Source organism: Tamandua tetradactyla, chromosome 17 (assembly GCF_023851605.1).
Source record: "Tamandua tetradactyla isolate mTamTet1 chromosome 17, mTamTet1.pri, whole genome shotgun sequence".
Classification (NCBI taxonomy): domain Eukaryota; kingdom Metazoa; phylum Chordata; class Mammalia; order Pilosa; family Myrmecophagidae; genus Tamandua; species Tamandua tetradactyla.
The window spans coordinates 13,790,785-13,803,754 of NC_135343.1; the positions used below are offsets into that span (position 1 = coordinate 13,790,785).

Genomic DNA, 12,970 nt, shown 5'->3' on the forward strand with positions numbered 1-12,970 from the left:
TTTTCTACAAAAATAAGTGCTTTCCCTAAGGAAACTACTTGTAAAAATGAAGGGCTAAAATATTTTTGTTACATTTTTCTTTACAAAGAATATCTTATCACTGTTCACCAGAATGTCCTGCCATTTCCCTGTATTGATTGACCTCTTGATTTCCTACATGGCTGAAAGGAATACACTTGAAGAACTTCAGTTACTATTTAATATGATTAAATTACCTTACATAAGAGGGGCCCTATTTTTGAGGATCCACAGTAAACATTAATAATGATGGCTGGTTAGTTATCTCATCAGTCTGCATTCATGACATTCTGACTTCAGTTTCCATAAACAAAAGGAGTGGATGGGGATTTATGTTAGGATAACTTCTACTAGGACCCCTTCCAGTTGCAGATTCTATTTAAGGACTATTTGTTTAGCATTTTATCGCACATTAATTTAAAAGAGCATTGTTTTCCCTCCAAATGAAGGTCATGTTAAAAGCAGGATATCCTGAGCAAGTTTGCCTGGGTTATAATCCTTACTCCACTGCTTTAGAGCTGTATAACTTTGGGCGGGTTATTTAACTCTCTGTAACTCAGTTTCCTTTTCTCTTAAATTATGATTAAAATAGTACCTAGCTCATAGGGTTGTTATAAGGATTGATGAATCAATACTTGTAAACTACTTAGAACAGTTCATGATACATAATAAATACTCAATTGTTTACTCCTACTGTTACTATCTATTACTATTGTTGCATGTTATTTTTATAGTTTGAAAAGAAAATACCTTATCAAGACTTTGGGGGGCATTTAGCAATATAGTAGTTCTTTTTTAATTGATGTTTATCTATCCCATTACTTTTATAAGCTAGCAGACAGTTCTCTATGGGAGTGGTATTTATTTGCATCCAACTAAGGACTAGCTTGTTCTAACAACTTGTTTCTGTTTTCATTTTTGCAGCCTCTGCAACCCCATGTCAGAGTGTGGGATTCAGTTAGTCTGTCCACGCTGCAAATCATTGGACTTGGAACTTTTGAGCGTGGAGTAGGATGCCTGGATTTTTCAAAAGCAGTAAGTAACAATTTTTAATGGAGTAAGCACGCGAAACAAAGAAGCAGAAAAAACTAAATTCTGTGTATGTGTGTCCACAGAAAGTGATAATTCTGAATTGAAAATATATTAGCTATTGTTTAGAAATGGCCAACACTCAAATCTAAGTGAATACTAAAGTACTTTGATTTAGATGGGATCCAAGATATCATACTGAATTATGCTCAGTGGTGTTCTGTCCTGAATTGGGATTCCAGAGGAAGAGCAAGAAATAGAAGAATATGTCTGTGGCTTATGCAGTCTGAAACAAGCAGTAGACATATGCGTTTACGTCAGCTTGAATCATGGAGATCTGTTTTATCTAGAAAATTCAGACAAGAAACGTCTCCAATTCTGCACAAATATTGACTGTTCTTGGTATGTGGATCAAAGTAAACAATCAAACCTTTATTTTCTCTAGAATCATGAATTGTCTTGGTTCCTAATTGATAACATCATAAATTTAAAAATTCTTAGTGACTAACAAATCTTAACCAAGCCCCGAGGCTTTCTTCTAGGGCAAAAATAAGACAAGATGTTATTTAAATATTCTATTTCTTCTTGAATTATATGTAATTATGATAATGGAGTATACAGGAGACCGACATTTTAGGATACATATTTTAAAATTTCAAATATAAATAACCCTTTGGATTTTTGGGGTCCTCTTTCATGCTTTAGAATACATTTATGTATTCATATTTTCTTTTCAGTTCCTAACTGTCGCAACCAAATTCTGGATTACGGGAATTTGCTTGGGAACAGGGAGGAGGAAGATACCTTTAGAGAGAAAAAAGTAAATTTGTGTAGGTTTAGGAACATGGCTAGCTTGAACACACTGAATGTCAAGGGCCAAAAGAACCAGGAATTGGGAGAAAGGCTTTTAGAAAAGAAGGTAAGAGAACAGAAAGGAGAGCAATACTTTTATTAATTTTTTTTCTCCAAAGTCTTTATAGCACTTGTTGTTGTCATGTCATTGATACATTTCTACTGTCTTTAAGGCTATTGAGGATTGTTTCACGCTCTTAACTTTTTCTAGTTCAGCTAATTATTCTAATACAGAGTAAGAGAAAGGGAAAGAGGAGATAAGAGTAAGCGCTACCCTTCCTTAGTACTTCTTACTCGTCACCACAGTATTTCTCCGTTCCATAGACATTATAAGACATATACCACAAATCCAGCTAGAAAAAGGAAGTATTTAATATCATCATAGTTCTTTTTCTTAAACTGAAAAACTTATGTGAATGAAAATGGTTTGGGGGAAATAAAAGGGAATTTAATTGTATTTTTATTTATCTTGTTTATTCATGTTAACTGAAACAGCAGTCTTTAAAAGTAGCCATTTATTTTAGCTTATTCCATCAAACTATCAAAATTGAGTCAGAAGCAAAATGATGAGATTTTGTATATTTCTTCCTGCTTACCTCAGAGAAAATAATGAGTACAGATAGCAAGAAGGATGCATAAAATAAAGAAGGGAATGGAAAATCCTTAAAATGAGTCATTTGCTATCTTAGAATAATAGAGGTGGTTAAATGGCAAGAGGAAATCAACCCAGGAAAAATATTTTAAAAAAAAAATTTTTTTGAAGAATTTAATTGTATTTATGAAGAAATTAGTTTTAGTAAATTGTGTTTCAAAGAAACATGAGTTTAAAGGTTTTTGGATTATCTTAACGTAGCAGTTTTAATAATATGTATTTATTTGAAAACTAGCCTTATCTGGAAATTTTTAAGTACCTTTAATTGACTTTTCTTTAGGATTCAGGTGTTCATTTATGTGTTATTGATGACTCCAATGAGCACATGCTTACTGTATGGGACTGGCAGAAAAAATCAAAAGGAGCAGAAATAAAGGTAAATCAGTTTTTGTTTTGTTTTTTAATTGAATATTATCTTTTTAGCATTTTGCAGGTCCTTGGGACTATATTGCATGTCCTTAAGTCACAAGTGCTTAAGTCACAAGAGTGCTTCTGTGGCTAAATTCTGTTATTAACACACTACACTTATGCAAGATTAAATGGTCAAACAACTTGAAGCAATATTAATGATATTTCAGATACATTGTGCTACGAAATCCCCAAGTAGATAGATACATAATCTTAAAATTAAGATTGAACACTTTGCTTCTTCTTCTTTAATAAAATGTTATTCCATTCAATCTTTAAATCTTTGAAAATCTAGACAAAAAATTTCATCTTAGAAAATATGACTGATACAACTGAGGAGCAGATGTAATACATTTTTTGGACTTAATTATGCTTGTGGGATTATTTTATAGGATGCTTCAGCATTTGTGATTGCTGTAGGATAATATTGAACCCTTCGTGTGGATCAGGCTGGACCTGTAACTTCAGTGTTTCGCCATTGCAGCGGCATTCATGGGGGTCAGATGGCCTCTACCTCTAACAAGTTTTCAGATGCATTCAAAGTGACAGTGTGGCTTTAAAAAAAGCCTATGACACATTTGCAGTATTCTTAAATAATCCTACATTCCTCTTCAACTGATCTCTGCAGTATTGTTTTATGTTAGCTTCAGGTTCAAACTGTTGATCAAAAAGAGACTATTTTTTGTGTCTTCATTTGTAAGTTAATTTTTTGGAAAGAAGTAAAGTTGCGCGACCTTGAAAGGAATGTAAGAGATATCATAAAACTCCAAACATTAAAAAACATAAATTAAGACCCAGATTGTCTTTCAGCCATTGTTCAGAGTAATTTAACACTGAAGTGAAGTAATGTAGATTTTGATCCTTTGTTGTAAATGCTAAAATGAGGTTTCATGATTTTCCAACTATTGGCCATTCCTTGATCTCCTTTTGAGGACCTTACCTGTTGGTATTCCTTGGGGTTCTATTCCAGATCCTCCACTGATCTCATGTACTCTCTCATTGCTTTTAGTTACCATCTGTCTACTGAATCTCATATCAGTTACCTCCACCCCAGATATTTCTCACAGATTTAGACCTGTATTTCTATTTGTCTGCTAGACATATTTATTTAAATATCCTGTTCCATAAGTCAGAATCAACATGTCAGAATCTGTACTGCTTTTCCCTAGCCCCTAGACCAGTTTGACACCACCATTCACTGAGTTGTCCAAGTAGAAATGTGTGCATCATTCGTGACTCCTTGTCCCATACTTCGCACATCCAGTCAGTTGGCAAGTTCTATGAAATCTGTGTCCTGAGTATCTGCTTTAGAACTCTTTCCATTGCAAGTGACTGAGAATATATTGGTTCATCTTTAGGGAGGAAAAGAAAGTTTCTAATAAAGGTCAGGGGAATTTTGCCTCAAGAATGACTTGATTAGAATGGGGAGTTGATGCTTAACTTGTACAGATTTTCTTAATAGGTTGATGGTAAAGGTTTAGAGGTGGATGGTGGTGATGGCAGTACTTTGCGAGTGTAGTCAACAGCACTAAACTGTGTAAGTGGATGTAGTTAAAAGGGGAAACTTTAGGATGTATTTGTTACTAGAATAAAAGTTGAAGAATAAAACGTAAGACTATACAACACAGTGAGCCCTATTGTAGATGAAGGACTATAGTTTATAGTATAAGTATAAAAATATTCTTTCATGAATTATAAAAAATGTATCAGACTAATACAAGGTGTTAATAAGGAGGTATAAGAGTTAATAAGGAGGTATAAGGGAAAAAATAAATCTAATATAAACTGTAGACAATAGTTAATACTATTTTAATAATCTTTCATCAATTACATGTAAATACTGTTAAAAGAAAGTACAATTATAAAAGTGCTCTCAATAAAGTAACAAATGTTCCACAGCATTGCAAAGTGTTATTGGTGGGGTGGGATTTGAAAATACTGTATTTTATGCATGATTGTCCTTGTAAATCAACTTCTCTAAAAAAATTTGTTTAATGAAAAAATAAAAAGAATGACTTGATTCAGAGGCTAGATCATTGGATTCTCAGTCTCCTCTGAACTTCTCCCTGTGAACCTTATTCTGTTTTACTGTGAATGATTAAATCACAAGGATTTGGAGAGTTGGGACTTTTCATTTTATGTAAGCCTAAAATTCAGTGAGGCAACTTCAAAACTTTATTGACAGAAATTAAGAAGACCTACATAAATGGAGGAATATCTTATAATCATGAATAGAAGACTCAATATTGTAAAGTTATTACTCTTCTGCTTATTTATCTGAACATTCTATGCAGTAAAAATGCCAACATGGTTTTTAGAGAATTTGGCAAGTTGAATATATGGAATATATGTGGAAATATGAAAGGCTAAGATAATTGAGATAGTCTTAAAGAAAAGTAATCAACTCAGAAGACTTAAACTATGAGATATCAAAACCTATTATGTAGTTAAGTAATTAAGACTTTGTAAACAAGGATAGACAAATGGATCAATTAAAGAGTATAGAGAATTCAGAAATGAACTCACAAATCATTCACTCAATGATTGAATGAATCATTCACGTGCCAGTGCAGTGCAGTGGGGAAAGAATGTTGTTTCAGTAAATGTGCTGGATTAATTGGATACCAAATGGGAAAGAATTAATCTTGAACCCCATACCTCACAGAATTCATAATAATCAGTTTTAGATGGATTGTAGATCAGAGCACTAAAAGGTAAAAACAATAAAGCTTTTAGAACAATTAAGAAGAGCATCTTCTCTATCAGATGTCCTAAATAGAATATATAGAGAGCTAACCATAAAGGGAAGAAATGATAAATTATAACTGCTCTTCATCAAAAGACACCATTAAAAATTTGAGAGCCCATTGCCCAGCAACAAGCCACCAGGTCACAGCTGAAATGACATGCAGTCCCTATCACCCAATGCTCCAAGGCATTCTCAGCAAAGGCAAAGATCGCTTCTGTAGCATGATGACTAATGATGAAATGGTGTCCTCACTGAGTCCAGGTCAGGGAGAACTACTTGCCTGTTATCTAGCTGTGCAAGCTGGTAAAAGAGCTCAACTATGGAAACTCTGCTCTTAAAATCATGACAGAGATGTTTGAGAAATATTATGATACACTAGAGTCAAGAGATCAATGACATCTACGATTATCAGAAATTAAAATATTGGCAGCTGAATTTTCACAGTTCTGAGTCATGTGCAAATCTAATTCCCATAGAGGTGTAACAAGCCTTAATTACAGAAATGTGAGCTTGTACAAAAGGAGCTAGAACCAAGGATGTAAAGAACTTGTACACAGAAAACTATAAAATATTGCTAAAAGAAATCAAAGAATGTATATGTATAATTTTTCACCAAAAAAGTCTATTGTGATGATAATTGCACAACTATATGATGATATGAACCATTAATTTTACACTTTGGATGATTTCATTGTATGTGAACATATATATCCAAAAAAAAAAGAAATCAAGGAAGATCTAAATAAATGGAAAGACATTCTGCCTTCACGGATTGGAAGGCTAAATGTCGTTACGATGTCAAGTTCTACCCAAATTGATCTACAGATACAGTGCAATAACAATCGCTATTCCAAGAGACTACTTTGTAGAAATGGAAAAGCTAATTATCAATTTAACTTGAAAGGGTAAGGTGCCTCAGAGAGCCAAAAACATCTTGAAAAAAAAGAATGAAGTGGGAGGTATCATGCTTCCTGACTTTAACGCATATTATAAAGCCATGGTCGTCAAAACAGCATGGTAGTTAAAACAGCATATCAAGCAATGGAATAAAATTGAGGGTTCAGAAACGGACCTTCAGATCCATCCATGCTCACTTGAATTTTGACAAGGCTCCCAAATCCACTCAACTGGGACAGAACAGTCTCTTCAATAAATGGTTTTGGGAGAACTGGATATTCAAAACCAAAAGAATGAAAGAGAACCCATATCTCACTCCCTGTAAAAAAAGCAATTCAAATAAGATCAAAGGTCTAAATGTAAGAATCAGTACCATAAAGCTCCTAGAAATGGTAGTTTCTTATCCTTTACACCCAAAGCATAAGCAACAGAAGGAAAAATAGATAAATGAGACCTCATCAAAACTGGATACTTCAGTGCTTCAAAGGTCCACCCAAAAGGGTGACCAGGCAGTCGACTCACTGGTACAAAATATTTGGAAACCACATGTCTGATTACAGTTTTGATATCCAGAAAATATAAAGAAATCCTATAACTCAACAATAAAAAGACAAACAACTCAATTTAAAAATGGGCAGAAGACATGAATAGACATTTATTTTTCCAAATACAGATGGCTAAAAGCACCTGGAAAGATGCTCGGCTTCACTGGCTTTTAGGGAAATGCGAATCAAAACCACAGTGAGACACCATGCCTGCTAGAATGTCACTGTTAAACAGGAAACTACAAATGTTGGAGAGAATGCGGAGAAATTGGAACACTTACTACTGGTGGGAATGTAAAATGGTACAGTTGCCGTGGGGGACGGTTTGGCAGTTCCTTAGGAAGCTGAGTATAGCTTAAGTAAGCTAAGTTGTAAACCTTACAACCCGGCAATTCCTCTACTCAGGATATACCCAGAAGATGTGAAAGCAGGGATGTGAACAGACATTTGCATACTGATGTTAATGACAGCATTATTCACAATTTCTAAAAGATTGAAACAACCCAAGTGTCTATCAGCAGATGAATGGTTAAACAAAATGTGGCATATACATAGTTTGGAATATTCAGCGATAAGAAGGAATGAAGTCCTGAAGCATGCGGCCACATGGATGAACCTTGAGGACATTATAAGTCAGACACAAGAGGACAAATATTGTAGGATCTCACCAGTAGGAACTAATTATAACGTGTAAATCATAAAACTTAGACTATAGGTTACCAGGATATAGAATGAGGTTTAGAGAATGAGGAGCAGTTGTTTAATATAAGCAAAGTGCTTTAACTAGGTTGAACGTAAACATTTGGAAATGGATAGAGGTAATGGTAGCATGTTATTCTGAGAGTAATAGTACCACATGGTGTGTGAAAATGGTGGGAAAAGGAAGTTGAGAAGCATGTGTGTCAGCAAAAGGAAAGTTTAAGGTGGGAATGTAGAACACAGAGAATCTTGTGGTTGGCTAACTGTACAGATATAAAAAAGTTCTTCCATGGCTAGAACAAATTTCCAGCACTGTTGCAAGGGCTTAATAATACAGGGGTATATGACAAAAAAATTTTCCTATTCAAACTATGAAGTGTAATTAACAGTAAAATTTTAATATTCTTAGATCAGCAGTAATAAGTGTACCACACCAATACAATGGGTCAGTAATGGGGGAGGGATCATTTAAAATTGATCATGGTGATCTGTGTGCAACTACGTGATGACACTGAACCAGTGATTGTATACTTTAGATGGTTTATATGGTATGTGACTATATCTCAATAAAATTGCATTTAAAGAAAAAGATGCTAGAAGACACAAAGGGTAAGATCAGGTATGTGCGGGTGAATGCCAAACAGGAGCTGAAGCACCATGAGAAATGGACAGACTGATCCTGAAATTCATATGAAAATGCAAGGGATCCAGCATAGTCGAAACAGTCTCAAAAAAGAGTGAAGTTGGAGGTCTCACACTTCCTGAATTCAGAACTTCCTACAAAGTTACCGCACTCATGAGTGTGTCTCTTAAGAGAGACATACAGATCAAAGGAATGAATTGAGGGTCCAGTAATAAATCCCTATATTTATGGCCAATTATTAACAAAAAAAAAGAAAGAAAGAATATGAGAAAATATTTGTAATATTTCCAACAAAAGCACTCATTCAGAATCTACAAAGAAAAAGCACTTCTATATTCCAGTAAGAAAAAGACAATCCATTTTTAAAAACTGCAAAAGTTTTCAGCAGGCACGTCACTAAATAAGGGGTCCAGATGGTTAATAAGCATATGACAGGGTACTCAACCACATGAGTTATCAAGAAAATTCAAATTAAAACCATAGTGAGATACCAATGTACACCCACCAAAATAGCGTGAGTGAAAAGATCAGTGACCTGAAGCAACTGGAATTCTTCACAAATGCTTGCAAAAACGAGAATGGATAAATAAAATAATGTGGTCTATTCATATAAAGGAATACTATGCAACAATTAGAATTAACAGATGACAGCTATATGCAGCAACACTTTTAACCAGTTAGACCTAATGGTCACAGAGGATACTCCACCCGACACCACGAGAATATTCGTTCTTCTCAAAGGCACAGGGGTCATTTTCCAGGATAGACCAAATGTTAGACCACAAATCAAATCTTAATAAATTCAATAGATTTCAATGGAATTAGACATTTAATTCTTTTTTTTTTTTCCACCCTATTCTGGAGAGATTTAATGTGTTTCCAGTTATATGCAGGACAGTTGAGTATTGTTAGGTGAAAGAAAAAAACGTGTGTTTTATTGTTTTTTTCTTTAGAAATTAGGTATGGTTTAAGGTGGTATGTATAGCTGCCAAGTTAACAAGGGGTGGACTGTCATGGTCAGGTTCATGTGTCAACTTGGCCAGTGGTGGTACCTGTTTGTCTGGTTGGGCAAGTGCTGGCCTGGACATTTAATTCGTTTTGTCACTGTTACACCTGTCTTCCTTTTTCAGTCCAAATCCTTTTATGTTAACTGCTGTCTTTACTAAGTTTTAAGGAAAGTCAGCATAAAAGCTCTTTGTTTTTATTTTTCATTTGTATAGAAATCAGTGTGATCATTCTGTGTCAACTTTTTATAAGCTTTAACCATGTCTTAGTTTGCCAGAATTTAGTACAGAATTAGACTAGCTGGCTTAACTAGAGGCTAGAAGTCCAAAATCAAGTGATCAGCAGTCTTCTGAGGGCTCCGAGGTTCTGGTGGTGACCTGCTCCAAGCCCTAACTCAGTCTCTGCCTCTGTCACGTGGCTGTCTCCCTCTCTGTCTGTCTGTCATCTATATGTGTATCCAAATATCCTCTCCTTATAAGAGCTATGACTATATTTATATATATTAAGATAAATACTTAGTTTGATTTCATTTTAACTAATAACATCTTCAAAGATCCTATTACAAATGATTTCACATTCACAAGGCCAGGATGGATTAGGACTTAAAACTGTCTTTTTGGAGGACACAGTTCAACCCCTAAAAAACATGAATGCACTTTTAAATTAGTTATATTTTGTTCAATGACTGAATGGTCAAAATAATGGTACAGAGGGCAGGCCACGGTGGCTCAGTGGCAGAGTTCTCGCCTGTCATGCTGGAGGCCCAGGTTCGATTCCCAGTGCCTGCCCATGCAAAAAATAACAATAATAATAATAATGGTACAGAAAACAAGACTGTTGCTTCTTTATTTTTTTAATCAAAATGACAGTGTCTTTAAGACAAAATGTTCATTGCTCTTGCAATGAAAACCCTAAAGAACCCTAAAGGGTTCTTTTTTCTGAACATATAGGAAGTTAAAATAATATAAAGCTGTAATTCACATAAATGTCTTCCTAGTGTAGAGTTATTAAAATTAAATAGCACAAAAGATGATATGATAATACAAATACATCAAATTTAAATTATTACTCAGAAAATGTATTAATTTTTTTTTCAGGAATATAGATACGGAAAGAAAGACATTTCCTCAAAAATTTTCCCTGTCTTTGGTTGTCAGTTGCTATTAATTGTTACGTGATGGAGATAAGAATGTATCTTCATTTGAAGTATTATTTCTCTTTTCACAGACAACAAATGAAGTTGTTTTGGCTGTGGAGTTCCATCCAACAGATGCAAATACCATAATAACATGTGGTAAATCTCATATTTTTTTCTGGACCTGGTGTGGCAATTCCCTAACAAGAAAACAGGGAATCTTTGGGGTAAGGACTAGAATGCTATAACTTCATTAGACATATAAAACTTTAATTTTTTTATTGTTGAGTAAGCTTAACTTCATGCCAAGGGGAAAACTGAAATTTCTCATTGTTTCATTTTAGAAATATGAAAAACCAAAATTTGTGCAGTGTTTAGCATTCTTAGGAAATGGAGATGTTCTTACTGGAGATTCAGGTGGTGTCATACTTATATGGAACAAAACTACTATAGAACCCACACCTGGGAAAGGGCCTAAAGGTACAGTATTCTCATATTAAAGTCATTCTTTTTAATTCCCCCATAGTGCTATTGCAGTCCCATCTCTTACCCATATCAGGAGAGAGCTCAGTATGGGTTTCACTAGAATATCTTTTGTTTTGTTTTAACTTTTTTTGTTGTATAATATAACATATACACAAAGCAAAGAAAGAAAAAAGCAAGTTTTCAAAGCACTCCTCAACAAGTAGTTACAGGACAGATCCCAGAGTTTGTCATGGGCTACCATACCATCATCTCAGATTTTCCTTCTAGCTGCTCCAGAACATTGGCAGCTAGAAGGAATAAATATTTTTTTATCATCACAGTTTGCTTTTAGAATTTGGTATGAGTTACAATCCCACAATTTTAAGTTTTTAGTTCTAGCTGCTATAAGATTCTGGAGACTAAAAGAGATACCAGTTTAATGATTCAGCAATCATACTTGTTTGTTAAACTCTACCTTCTCTGTACAACTCTGCCATCACCTTTGATCTTTCTCCCACTCCTTAGGGGTATTTGGGCTATGCCCATTCTAGCTTTTTCACGTTGGAAGAGGCTGTCAATAATATGGGGTAGGGAGATGGAACTAGCTGATGTTCTGTAGAGGCTGGCTCCTCTAGGTTTCAGGATTTATTTGGTCCAGGAATCCATCTGGAGGTTGTAGTTTTCTGAAAAGTTACCTGAATGCATGGAACCTTTGTAGAATCTTGTAGATTGCCCTAGGTGTTCTTTAAGATTAGCTGGAATGGTTTTGGTTAAAGTTTGGCAAGTTATGATAGGAAACAATGTCTGACTGAAGCTTGTGTAAGAGTGATTTCCAGAAAGCCTCTGCACTCTATTTGAACTCTCTCAGCCACTGATACCTTATTTATTACACTTCTTTCCCCCTTTTCGGTCAGGATGGCGTTGTTGATCCCACGGTGCCAGGGCCAGGCACTGGGAGTCATCTCCCACACTGACTGGGAGACTTTCACCCCTGGATGCCAATGTCCCACATAGGTGTGAGGGCAATGATTTCACTTGCAGAGTTGGGCTTAGAGAGAGAGAGAGGCTACATCTGAGCAACAGAAGAGGTCCTCCAGAAGTAACTTCTTAGGCATGCCTGTAGGTAAGCTAAGTTACTCCCCTACATACATAAGCTTCACAAGATCAAGAGCTTGGCCTACTGATGTGGGCATCCCTAATGTTTGACACAATATCAGGAGTTTGCCCAGTGATAAAGTTTAATGGTTCCATATTTTTTTCTCACATCCCTCAGGGGACTTTGTCAATACTTTTTGATTATCTGCTTAATATATTCTAAGATGCATCCAGGCATTACATTAAGCTACACAGGATTAAAATCCCTGATTCTAATTCTGGGTTCCCTATGTTTCAGTTGTTTAAGTGAGCTACCCAGACAGGTTGACTTACATTATGTGCTACAGAAAATTTAGGCTCCAGACAAAATAAACCTTTCTTCCTTTGGTCTCAGAGTAGGTGAGGTTCTAAAAGAAAGGCAGTGTCTTCCTTACCCATAACTGTGTTCTGAGTTACCTTAATCCCAACCTGATTGGCTTCATTCTTATCTCTAAATACCAGGTTATACATACATAAAACAGCCTCTCAAAATCCAGAAATAATAATTACCACTCCAGACTAAATGTGACTGCTGTAACAACTTACAGCCTAGGCCCCTGTTTTCTTATAAGCATTTTCTAAAGGAGACCATACAATAACTGCTCTGTTGTTTCTGGCTTATTTTGCCTCACCAAATGTCCCACAGGTTCGTTCACAGTGTTGCATGCCTCACAACTTTATTCCATTTTGTAGCAGCACAACATTCAATCATATGTATGCACCATCATTTGCCAATCTA

The 12,970-nt window shown here is 35.3% G+C and overlaps 1 protein-coding gene across 1 annotated transcript in view; it reads left to right on the forward strand.

The window, feature by feature from the left end:
- EML4 (EMAP like 4) overlaps nucleotides 1–12,970 on the forward strand; it is a 209,929-nt gene that overhangs the window by 164,838 nt on the left and 32,121 nt on the right. Inside the window, exons 10-13 of the mRNA XM_077134081.1 lie at nucleotides 943–1,053; nucleotides 2,832–2,927; nucleotides 10,725–10,859; nucleotides 10,977–11,112. Coding sequence (XP_076990196.1) covers nucleotides 943–1,053; nucleotides 2,832–2,927; nucleotides 10,725–10,859; nucleotides 10,977–11,112 — 478 coding nt within the window. The remainder of the gene's footprint in view (nucleotides 1–942; nucleotides 1,054–2,831; nucleotides 2,928–10,724; nucleotides 10,860–10,976; nucleotides 11,113–12,970) is intronic.